Source organism: Azolla caroliniana, unplaced genomic scaffold (assembly GCF_043228905.1).
Source record: "Azolla caroliniana isolate FFs.n. ecotype wild unplaced genomic scaffold, voAzoCaro1.0.p SCAF_12, whole genome shotgun sequence".
In the NCBI taxonomy this organism is placed as follows: Eukaryota; Viridiplantae; Streptophyta; class Polypodiopsida; order Salviniales; family Salviniaceae; genus Azolla; species Azolla caroliniana.
The window spans coordinates 19,805,792-19,818,208 of record NW_028230447.1 but is presented as its reverse complement, the minus strand read 5'-3'; the positions used below and the strand labels follow the sequence as shown (position 1 = coordinate 19,818,208).

Genomic DNA, 12,417 nt, shown 5'->3' with positions numbered 1-12,417 from the left:
ATCGATAACCATCATTTCGGTTAGTTTTTCTTGATGACTTTATTTACTATTTGTAATAATTTTGATAAGGTTTTCCAAAAAAATCATAACAATTCCGATTAATTTCTTGCATTATATCATTTTAGAATAATGATATTCTTGTGTTTGTTTCTTCAATATTTTGAACTAGACTTCTATGAACCTACAACATATCAGTCAAAGCGCACCACTAATGTACACCATGTAAGGCATAGACCATTGCCACGTAATCCCTTTTAATTTTCTAGTTTTTATAATCCATGCATTATTTATAATCTCTTTCCTTTAAATATAGAAAATATGCATGCATGTACACATTTGTTCCCTGGTGTAAAATGACATTTAGATATACTAGAGCAAAACATGGATTTTAATAAGTCTTTATAATGGCATGTAAGAAGTATCTTAAATCTTGGTCGATAAATCACACATAAATAGCATTGTTTCTGAAAGTTTTATGTTACATGGAGTTTAGTGACCTTTACAAGACCATGATTGGGATAGGCCTCTCAAATAATAACGGAAATATTATATTTACATAAAGGCATATGTACGAACTTTATTTTGGTAGTGTAAACCCATGTTTTAAAGTAGATTCCCAAGTCTGTTCTATGACATATGTCGATATCTCATCATTAAAATCATTATGCTTCCATCCTTCTTGTGAATGAATCATTCCTGCAGCATAACAAGCCCTCACAACATTCCTAGGCATTATGTCCTGAAACAAGAAAATAATCAGACCATGAAATCTCGATGGATATAATAATTGTTCTCATGCTTGAAAAAATGAAATAAAAATCTAATTGTGAATGTTCATTAATGTTCCAAAGGTTATATATATTCAAAATTTACAAAGTTATTGTATAATGCAAAATCATTAATTCCTTTAAATGTAGCATAGGGGAGGACCAATTTACCCCTAACTCATCGGATAACAAAAACCCCTTTGGGGTAGTAAATTTTGTGCTATACGGAGGGGTAATTTGGTAAATTTCTAACAATTTAGGTTACTTTAATGTTTTCCCATTAATTATCCACATTTTGTCTTATTCTTTTGAACATCTCAACAAGAGTAACTTCAAACTTTAACACAAGTAATTTTTTTAAAAGTAATGCTTAGAAGGACATTTTCTACCTCGCACACATTGATGGTTTTGGCATTATTAGGTAACTCGAGGCTTGGGACAGGTTCATAAACACAATCACGTCTGCAAGAAGGTAAAGGAAAAACTGTAAACGTGTGGAATGTCGCCTTGGGAGGTGCCCATCTTTGTTCTTGTGCACCTATTTCTTCGCCAACCACCCATACCTAGCACATAGACAACATCTAGCTCAAAAGGTGACCGCATGTGATGGTAGCTAGTTGAACATGAACCAATTTTATAATCTTACCATAGAGTTCCTTCCATCTTCATAACTAGTCGCATACATAAGATTGTTTTTGAAATTTGCATCAATCTTCCCACATAAATTTTTGAATTGCTCTCTTGATTGAAACATTGCCTAAAGAGTTTTAACCGACATTCAACTTATTTTAATTAATATCAGTTAATAGTTATATTCTTGAATTTTTAACAAACTCAACATTGTGCAAATAGAAAACACTTTTAACTAAACTTTTATGATAGTACAGATCTATAAAGCATGTACATCAAAGGAGTTAATTCTTACCAAAACTTTTGTTCCATGCTCACAAAGGTATTTTGCAATGGCTTGCCCAACACGTGTATGAGCTTGTGCAAGGAATATATTGTTTTCCTTTAGAGCTTCAATTTTCTTAATAATAATGGCTGATGTTAAAGTATCCCCATTCACAATAGGTATGTTCACAGCCTCGTTGCTTAAAAATTCGTGACTAACTTGGTCCTACAAATAAAAAGAAAAAGGCATCAAATTTTAGATCACACCTATTTATCAGTGGTTATGTCTTTGTCTAATGTCTCACTAAAAATCTATGTCTTTTCATTGGAAACAAATCAACCATCTTGGCATAATTCAAATTTGTATTGAGGGTGACTCTTTTCACCAATACCTGATAATGATCTTATAACAAAGGAGCAATGAGACATATTCCTAATGCATGATGATGAATTATAAGGACCAAATTATCTACCTTATTCAACAATCCTAAAGCAATAACTTTCACGCCCATGTCTTGAGCTTCCAAAATGCAGTTTTCAACCCAACTTTGGATTCTTGACTTCTCAAAGTTGATGTTGTACTGCAAAAAACAATGAATCCAACATGTATTATAAGATGCGTAAATATAAATGAAAATTCCTACAAATCTTACATACATATATTCTTGTATATATTTACAAAGATGTGGTTCTACCTAGTTATAGTTAAGGGAATAATTATGCAAATTTTCTTAGTACAATAGTTATATACCTGGAATTTGAAGCGGGGGATTAACCATGTTTGGAGTTCAAAGCTTTTGCCAACGAAGTGTGTTGCAACTGTGAATGGTTTTGCAAACATCCATAATAGCAACATAATGGGAAGGGATAATGGTGAAATTGCCCATATATACCACTTCTTTGAAAATGGTTGAGCAGCAAAAGTTTGGAATCCAAACGGCAGATGGAAAAATGAGAGTACTTCAGTTGGATGAGTTAGGTATACACAATCAACTTTGTCTTCGTGGCCTAACAAAATCCAAAGATCAATACATATTATTGAAATGAACACTAACAAAAAATAAATTGGAAAGCTCATAATCTTTATTTAAACTAGCACCAACAATATATGGGGGTGTGTGTTCATACTAATATTGACAATAATCTACAAAAAGAAGAATAAAAAACTTTCATATGCAAAAAAGGAACAATTGTCGTTAGCATAAACAAGTGACGGGGCATATTACTTCAATAAATACGGAAATTCCAATACATGAATTCCATTCGAGATCTTATTTGAACAATAGTTAAATTATTTGTAAGGAATTCATGCACTTATACCCTCGCGTATTTGATGGTGGAGCTCATCAGTTGTTGGGTCTGTAGTATTGTATAAGTAGTCATAAAGAGGCATGAAAAGTGAGAAATTTGTATGCACTTTTGTGTGATGCAAGGCATGGAACCTGCAATTCATATAACAAACCATTTGGTTTAATATACTTAAAAGCATTTTTATATGGTGTATATGCACATAGATAATTTATTTCATTATAGACTTACGTTGGACTATATATGATGTATTTTAACGGTGGGATTATGTCAAATAACCGCTTCGGGATGAATTCAAAATTGCAATGACCCCATGCATCCATTAGATCTATGAATAGTACATATATATAAATATTTGCAAACGATCCATAGCCTAGGATGTATGGCACGCCAATGGGTATCCCAAAGAGTACATTGTAGAATAAGCTCTCCAACATAGGGTGATTACTTGCTACAAAAGTATCAAATCTAAGTTATTTCATTTACAGCATAATCATCAAATCAAATATCAAAAGTAGTTTGTTCATAATATGAGTAAAAGTTTTAGCTCTAGCTTACATCGCACAGGTCAAAAAAGTGTGAATACTCACAAGTGATAGGTTGTGTAACAAACGAGGAGTGGTGATGGGAATGATAGCGTGTGTATAGATAATGATGATGAAGAGCTCGATGTGCCCAATAGTATAGCCATTCTACAGGCCCCATGTGTAAAAGAAAAGCTATTGCTAATCCTTTCCCATCCCATGGTTTCAATTGATCTTCCAAGTCCTTAGGAAAAACCAATCTTCCTGCCATAATCAACACTACTGCGACAAAAATGGTATGCTCCCTGATAACAAAACATATGAACACAATATGTGAAGTAATTCTTTAACTCTAGGATTATTTTGACACTCGACCAAATGCTTGTAACTCATTGGTTTTTAACAATGCATTCCTAAGTTTAAATACATTGCCAAAATATATATAGGAGTATCCTAATAAATACCCAATAAGCCTAGGGGGTGTTTTGATGTTTTTAATTCCCTACTCAAAGAAGCTAAGGTATCTAGGTAATTTATAGGAATGTAAGATGTAAGTCGAAATCAACCTATTATTGAATAAGATAAGGATAATTTACCAATTAGCTTCATGATCGATTTGTTCAAACGTGATTCCCTTTTTCACAATTTGATATTTACGAGAGATGGTGGGAAGACGAGTGGCAGTCCCCCAAAGTTGAAAGAGCAAGTAACGTAGTGCAGAAATGATTAAAAGGTGCAAGCCAATGTTGCGTTTCCAAGAAACACCCTTATTAGTGTGGTCATTGTATGCCAATGTTGCCAAAGTTAAGAACATGAGATACTGCACATTAGACACGAGCTGATTTAACGCAAATTTGGTGAGGGCAGATCAATAAACTTCATAAAAATGCATGAGCAAGATTTAAGGTAGTTCTAAAGACAATTTCAAAACTATGCTACTCTGAATCGCCATAAATTCATGACATCCTTGCTTTACTATTTGGAAGCATATCATCCAAATGGGAAAAATCAAATTAATTCATTGTGATATTTGTATAATCAAGTGCTAAGGTTCCTTGGACTATATAATAAAAGATTAAACTCCTCAACAAAATTTAATTGAAAGAGGCACTAAATTGTATCCAATGTGCTGTCACCTTTTTCTCTATCTTGTTTTGTTGGCCCTTGTTTGCAGCTTTCTTTAATGTTAGAAACACATGCTTGTGAGTTATAACCACATACATCAATGACAATAAATGCATTCAATATTTGTGTGTGTCTGTGAGACTTGAGTTGATAAATCTTCTATTAACATACTCATGAGTCATGACTTAACATATATAAGATTACAACTGTGAAGGCATTAGAATGATAACATGATCTACCTCACAAGAAGCTCCCATATAAATAAGTTTGAGCTTCTTGTGAAAATCGGGTATTTGCTAACCATAGATATAAAATCCACAAGGATACATTGATGTCTATAAATGTAAATATTTATAGTATATATGTGTGAATCTACAAAGGCAAAATATTCTAAACAAACATGCAAACTACAATCTAGTATTGATGCTAAATCAGTAGCCTTACATTGGAGAAAACATATGTGGAACGACTTGTAACAAGTTTTACTCATTCTAAATTAATGATAGCAAAGAAGGTTAGGGTTTATGGGGTTCTTGAAAACGACTAATTCTAGCAAAACTAGTAACTACTATAGGATCATAATGGTAAAAGAGCAAGCTTTTGAAAACAATAGTTTGGATATATTGGAGAACCTGTTATAATATCACTAAGAAAACTAGTAACCACTATAATATTGAAGACGAGGAGACAATCTATAAAATTTAGATGTGCAATCCATGCAATAAAGCTCTGTAAATTGCTATGATACCTTCCAGTTCCCAAATGGTTGCCATGGATATGTGTAGAATAATCCCTTCGTCGATGTACCCATTGCCATACCTTGTGTCTCTCTCAATATGTCTCCACTCCCCCTTTCATCGGTTTATCACTCCCCTTGTCCATATCTTATAAACAACTTTATCCATCACTCTTTTTCATCAACCCCTACCGAACTTAAATGAAAATGGTCCGATTTAATTTAAAATAGTAAACAAAAAAGGCATACTCGTTACTTCTTGCATGAATTTAGCATACATTTGCATCTTACATGCATGTTTTAGCACACAAAATCTCCCATACTATCCTTTGCATTGAATGAGGCATTGATTTCACCATACCCATCTAGTATCAATTCAAGTGTCTCACCAAACTTTGAGTATTTATGATGCATGACCTTTCACAACTGTTACATCACATGTCCGCGTTTGATGTTCTTTCATGAATTTATGAACTATCTCTTTACATCAATGTTGTTGTAATATGCTATCAATAATAATCTTCTTACGTTTTTGTCTGAATGAAAACATTTTCTTTATTGGAAAATAGAATTAAATTTTTTCTTATGCTTCTATCAAAACAAATATTTGCTTCGGCTTCACGAAGTCTTCATATATTCTTATGACACATCCATGGTTTTACCTAACATGTACCGTACCTCTAACGTTTATTCAATCTTGTATTGTTACGTAGCTTACAAAAGTGTTGTGAGTACACACATGCACGATTTTGGATCATTAAAGCAATGAGAATTATGAATTATAGGTAAAAAAATATCGAATCACAAATTTATGAGTGACAAGCATTATACTAACTTCACCTATTAAGCATCTCAGTCAACTAAATAAAGTGAGCTGACCATGCTTGCTTATTCTTGAGTTAACCTTTTCCATAACAAAATGAAATGGCTTGGGCTGCTTTTATAAACATTGCATGTGAGATCTTGCCATGTCAATGTAAGTCGTATTCTTATGTGTAGAGATTTCCTTACCTCTTGTTATTACATTACACTTTGGATATCTTAGCATGACTACATAAATTCATCTTCGTACTTAAAAATGAAGAGAAACAGAGCCCAAATTTTGAAATTTACAAAATAATCACCACTAAGTACGAGGTTAATGTAATTAAGTGGCAATACATTTTGCAAAAGCTAGCTAGTAATCACATGATACATTAGTGTAATTGACTACCCATTCATGCACAATTACTTGTTGCAAACATGAATTGTTTGTCCATTTCTATTATTCATTAAAATACACAATTTGTACAGTTCAATGACTTGGCCATAAGTGCTAATGTGTTAAGATCAATGTTTTTGTAATGGTAAGCAACAAAATTACATCTTTGATAGGTACCTACACATTTCTTCCATAAAGTAACATTGTTCTCAAAATAGTTTCACACATATAGTATGTAAGTGGAAATTATGTTGATTTAGCTATGAAGATTTATTTTCCTAATTGCAGACAACCTAGTAATCATATTCTAAATAGAATTGTGTCATGGTTATTAACGATATCTTTTCCAAGTAAAGGGAATAAACTCATTTTTGTAGCGGGAAGCTAATTTAAGTTCTTGACTAGAGCCTAAGATGAATTGCAATGACATTTTGTGCATTACGAAGGTTCTAAAATTGAATCCTTGGAAGGTCATGTGCTTGATACATAAGAACCTCCCATTGTTTTGGTGGATTAAGGGGACTTGAGAAACAAAGGCAAATATTCCTTAAATGACCATAACAACTAACATGGAAAGCCTCGTGCATGTCCCTGATTAAGGGGGCTTCAAAAACTACGGCAAGCATTCCTTGAATGACCATAACAACTAACATGGAAAGCCTCGTGCATATGGCAATTGGAAGGAGAGAAACTTTGTCATTATCATTGGTAAAAAAAAAAAACATTTCAAAAAGAACCATAGGTCCATGATGCTTATTTAATAAAAAGGTTCTTTGAGGCGTAAAGTCACTTTACTAGAAATAGACACCCGTAATGAATCGACATGTATATCCACTCATCACCAAGTGTTTCTTATCTCTATAAATTTTCAAACTATACTCGAGACTTCAAAACAAAAATAACACTTGTAAATGTCCATTATGTATTGTGTTTGTCAAACCTTTAATGACTTATGAATATCATGAATCCGTACTTCCATTCTTTATTTTTGTTTGCATCAAGTCTGGTATGTCAAACTTAGGTCTTTTTGTACCACCATAAATGCGGAAGTCACCGTGTGTAATTATATTCTATATATCTAACACTAATAGGTCTTCTTAGATTTTTCGCTTAGTATTTCTTATTTAGCCTTGTATTTTAAGTAAGTAGTTCAGCCACCCTCACTCATGTGAGGAACATGTAAAACAAGTAAATGTTTTAGTTTAGAAGAAAGTCATCGCATTATGATTTTGATTGGCTACTCATATGCAATAATCTATTTAGCCTTGTATGATAAGTAAGTAGTTCAACTACCCTCACTTATAGAACGAGTGTATAAAACATGTAAATGTTTTGGCCTAGAAGGAAATCATTGCATTATGGTTTTGACTTGCTACTCATATGCAATGATCTTATTGAACCTTGTATGTTAAGTAAGTAGTTCAGCTACCCTCACCCATGTTACGAATGTGTAAAATACGTCAATGTTTTGGCCTCGAAGAAAGTTATTGCATTATGATTTTGAGTGTCTACTCATGCAATGATCTTATTGAACCTTGTATGTTAAGTAGTTCAACTACCCTCAGTCAAGTAAGGAACGTGTCAAACATGTAAATGTTTTGGCCTAGAAGAAAGTCATTGCATTATGATTCACATTGGCTACTCATATGCAATTAACTTATTGATCCTTGTATGTTAATAAGTAGTTCAACTACCCTCACTCATGTAAGGAATGTGTAAAACATGTAAATGTTTTGGCCTAAACCCTAGAAGGAAGACATTGCATCATAATTTTGATTGGTTACTCATATGCAATGAGTTAACATTCCACGTATTATTAGGATAATAAGAAGTAACCATAAGTGTGGGAAAGCACCCTTAGTTATTGGAAACCATGTGATTATAGAACCTTTGTATTTTTTATTTCAAAAGGCTTCCTTTCATTTAGAACCATAAAAAATATGAATAAGAGAGACAAATTCTTGATTTAGTAAAGAAACTAGCTTAATAACATTGTGCTCTTTAGTCTATTTCATTATTAATAATAGTTTCATGGAAATAAGGCTCAACTATTGTCTAATTGTTTGTGTTAATGTTGTTAATGTGTTAAGTGTGTTAGATTCAAAATGCACAAGGTTAGCTTAGTCATTCACAACTAATGTGGTTTCATGTTATAATTTGCCCACGTTTCTATTACTACATATAGCCTTTGTCTCTCAGTGAGAACCCAAATATAGTCTCAAACCTTGAATGTCTATGAACAATGATGTATTTCTTTGAATCACATTTTGGAGTTGTTAAGCTAATTCTTCAAATGCATCAATTACATCATTGAAATGGTCTTATTAAAGAATAGAAGCAAAATTATCCGAATAGAAGTCACCATTCCAACCAATGTGGATACTAAATTAGAAGAAATCCCAAAGTAAAGCTAGTTAAAAATCGTTAATTGCAAGGTGAAAATTGAGTCAAACATGAATCGGATGCCAAGAAAGAAATACAATATTTAAATATTGTAGATTGTAATTAAGTATGTAATCAATGGTTTATCCCCATTATTGACAACGGTTTTCCTACTTGTGTTATGATTAAGTTTTAATACCTATTTATGTTACCACATGCTAGAGCCAAGCAAACATTGCGACTTGGAATGTGTGTCATCAATGTGTAGTACCCACATGCGACTTGCGTTGTCTCATGGTGGTACCATCACTGATACAATGATACAAAACTTGGAAAATTAGCTTGTTGCAAAGAATCTTGTTGATGGAGAAAAAGTGGAATCCTTTGTAAAAAGGATTAAGGATCTTGAAGACGTGGTGTTTGTTGGTGTAGTGGTCTCTCTAGATGATATGGTGCATTGTTGCATATGAGTCCTTACTTCCAAGTACTATCACATTATGATAGCATTGAACACTTAGGTTAGACCCACTCTTTTAAATTTTGATGAATCGAGTGCAATGTTATTCAAAGAGGAGATTTGGCTAAAGGCAAGAGAAGGGAAACTTCAACATTTCTTACTAGGAGTAAAGGTGCTCGGTACTGGGGCATCCAATTTTAATAGTGTAAAGAGGATATTCAAATAGTGTTTCTACAATGACAACAAGGGTCACAAGTGCAAAGAGGATATTCCAATAGTGTTTCTATAATAACAAAGAATCTTGTTGATGGAGAAAAAGTGGAATCCTTTGGAAACGGATTAAGGATCTTTAAGAGGTGGTTGTTGTTGGTGTAGTTGTCTCTCTAGAGGGTATAGCTCATTGTTGCATATGAGTACTTACTTTCGAGTATGATTACATTATGATACCATGGAACATTTAGGTTAGAGCCACTCTTTTAAATTTTGATGAATTGAGTGCAATGTTGTTTGAAGAGGAGCTTTGGTTAAAGGCAAGAGAAGGGAAGATTCAACATTAGTTACTGGGAGTAAGGGTGCTCGGTACGGGGGCATCCAATTCTAATAGTGCAAAGAGGATATTTCAATAGTGTTTCTACAATGACAACAAAGGTCACACTATCAAGGATTGCTAGAGGAAGATGGATGATGAGAAGAATGGGTGTAGTAAGATTTCCTGGAGAAAGCATGAACCGATCAATAATGTTGTGGATGAGCTCAATTTGTGGGTGAGCTTGACTTCTTGGAGAAAGCCTAAGTCGGCCAACAATGTTGTGGTTGAGTTCAATTTGTAGTTTACATTGGCTTCTTGGAGAAAGCCTCGATCGGCCAATAATCTTGTGCATGAGCTCTTCAGTTGACACAAGTTGTTGACAACTTGTGGATTCTCAATAGTGGACCATCCTGACATATGACAAATAATCGTGACTTGTAATAACTCTTGGAAACCTCTACAAGAGCACATGAATTTTGTGGTCACGAACAATGCTTGATGTTTAGCTAGAGAATTGGAACCATCTCCTTGAAAGAAAAAACCATTGAGACAAAGCATATATCTCAAGTGTTGTAAGTGTTGGATCCGAAGAAGAATCTAATGTCCATTTATGCATTGATTGAAGGGTCTTCATGTTTTATTCAAGAAGCGGAGTGCATAAATAATAAATTGTTGACAAGGTCGTAGGACAAGGGGTCAATCTTTATGGGCTAAGTGCATTTACAATCTCTACCAATACATGTACTAACATGAAGCCATGGCATGAGAGATTTGGGCATCTCAATATTGCCATGGTATTGTAGGGTTCATGACCCTATCCAACATAAGTCATGTGTGAGCAACCATCAAATGACCCTATCCAACATGGTATTGCAGGGTTCATGACCCTATCCAACATGGTATTGTAGGATGAGCAACCATCAAATGTTGGAATTCCAAAAGAGAGTTGAAATTAGACAAAGTCTTCTCTAAAGTTGATACATCTTGATCTCTCCAAAGAAATGGGAACTCCTACGAAAGGTTGGCCTCTCTACTATATACTAGTAGTTAACAACTTTTATAGAAAGAGGTATGTTAACTTCCTTCGGAAGAAGGCCAAAGATTTTAGCGACTTCAAAATATGACATAAGTTTGTTGAACGGAAGCTCGGATCAAAGTTGGTGAAGAAGTTACACTTTGATTGAAGGAAAATTTCTTATTAGTAGAATTTTGTGAGTACAACAATGAGCATGCATTAAGTGCCAATTAACAACCATCTACACCCCACAATATAATGGTGTTGCTCAATAGTAGGAATTAGATGATCATCAAGATGGCTAGCTAGGTGCATGTTGAAGACAGAAGCATTGCATGGCATTCTAGGATGTTGTGGCAATAAACACAATAGTTTACATCCATCCTTAATTGGACTTTCATGAAGGAACTTCAAGGGAAGACACCATAAGGGTATTTGGGCAAGAAACCTTTAGTACTTCACTTGAGGACATTCGAGTGTACGTGTTATGCACATGTTCTAGATATCAACAGGAAGAAATTGAATGCTAAAAGAAAGAAGTGTATCTTTGTCAAGATAGAATGAAGAGTCAGATGCCTATTGAATCTATGATAAGTATCCACTTTGTTTCTCTTGCATAATTTTTGTGACTATTACTTTTGTCAACTAACTCTATAGTCGACTAGTCCAATTCCCATCTAAGCTCTTAAGTGTGAGCACAACATTGTGAGCTACTCTCATATGGAATAGAAAGTTTGTATTGATAGAAATACATCTTTGTGATTGTAACTCTATATTCATATCTAGTCGATTCTCAATATTTCTAACACTTGACATGCCTCATGGAAGAATCGTGTGAACATACTCTCCTCACTAAAGTTATTTCCAAGGTGTGGGATTTTGAACTGGATGTTGGGAGAAAGGGTGTCAAATGACCAATTTTGACGCAAACACAACAAAATCAAATTGTTTTCTTTTCCCATTAAGCTTGATTGATTAATATGGGAATGCAAAATCAAAAACCCATATGACATCTAGGGGTATACCATTCTTACAAATTGAATAGCAATGCCAGAGTTGGATACTTCATCACTATCATGGTGGAATCTCAGAATCATCACGTTTATGTTAAACTTGGTATCAAGTAAAAACAAATTATCGTGTCATATGTCGAAGAAAAATGACCAGGAACGATGGGTTTGTAGAGCACATCTCCCTAAGATTATGTTAGTATCAAACCACCCTCGATCTCACCCACAACATATTGTGCTACTTCTACCCACACCTACTACACCCTATAGTACAAAAAATGAACTAGGAAGATTTACCAAAGAGCATGATCAGTGCCTGAGATCGATGGTGAAGAGAATCACAAAACTCTTTAGGATAGGATAACAATTAGGTCTTTAGAGTGGGTCAACATGAAGACCATCTCTAGTTTCTTCTATAACTCTTTGTCTCTCTTTGTCCTTTTGTTTCTCTATCTCTCAACTTGTTTTT

The 12,417-nt window shown here is 34.0% G+C and overlaps 1 protein-coding gene across 1 annotated transcript; it reads right to left on the bottom strand.

The window, feature by feature from the left end:
• Window positions 1-434: 434 nt before the first annotated feature.
• Window positions 435-5,554, bottom strand: LOC147857411 (very-long-chain aldehyde decarbonylase GL1-4-like). The gene is made up of 11 exons (XM_087328316.1): window positions 5,367-5,554; window positions 4,090-4,313; window positions 3,560-3,798; window positions 3,201-3,420; window positions 2,982-3,103; window positions 2,413-2,669; window positions 2,135-2,242; window positions 1,693-1,887; window positions 1,414-1,524; window positions 1,157-1,330; window positions 435-739 (listed from the first exon to the last, which is right to left on the bottom strand). The coding sequence occupies exons 1-11, from the start codon at window positions 5,433-5,435 to the stop codon at window positions 578-580; spliced, it is 1,881 nt and encodes a 626-aa protein (XP_087184442.1). The 5' UTR covers window positions 5,436-5,554; the 3' UTR covers window positions 435-577.
• Between the last annotated feature and the right edge of the window lie 6,863 nt (window positions 5,555-12,417).

Coding starts and splice junctions, on each gene's coding strand:
- LOC147857411 (XM_087328316.1), bottom strand. CDS start 5,435: ATGGCAATGGGTACATCGACGAAGGGATTATTCTACACATATCCATGG. Junction 2,243..2,412: donor TCCCCCGCTTCAAATTCCAG/GTATATAACTAT, acceptor TGTTTTTTGCAG/TACAACATCAACTTTGAGAA. Junction 1,525..1,692: donor AGCATGGAACAAAAGTTTTG/GTAAGAATTAAC, acceptor AAAACTCTTTAG/GCAATGTTTCAATCAAGAGA.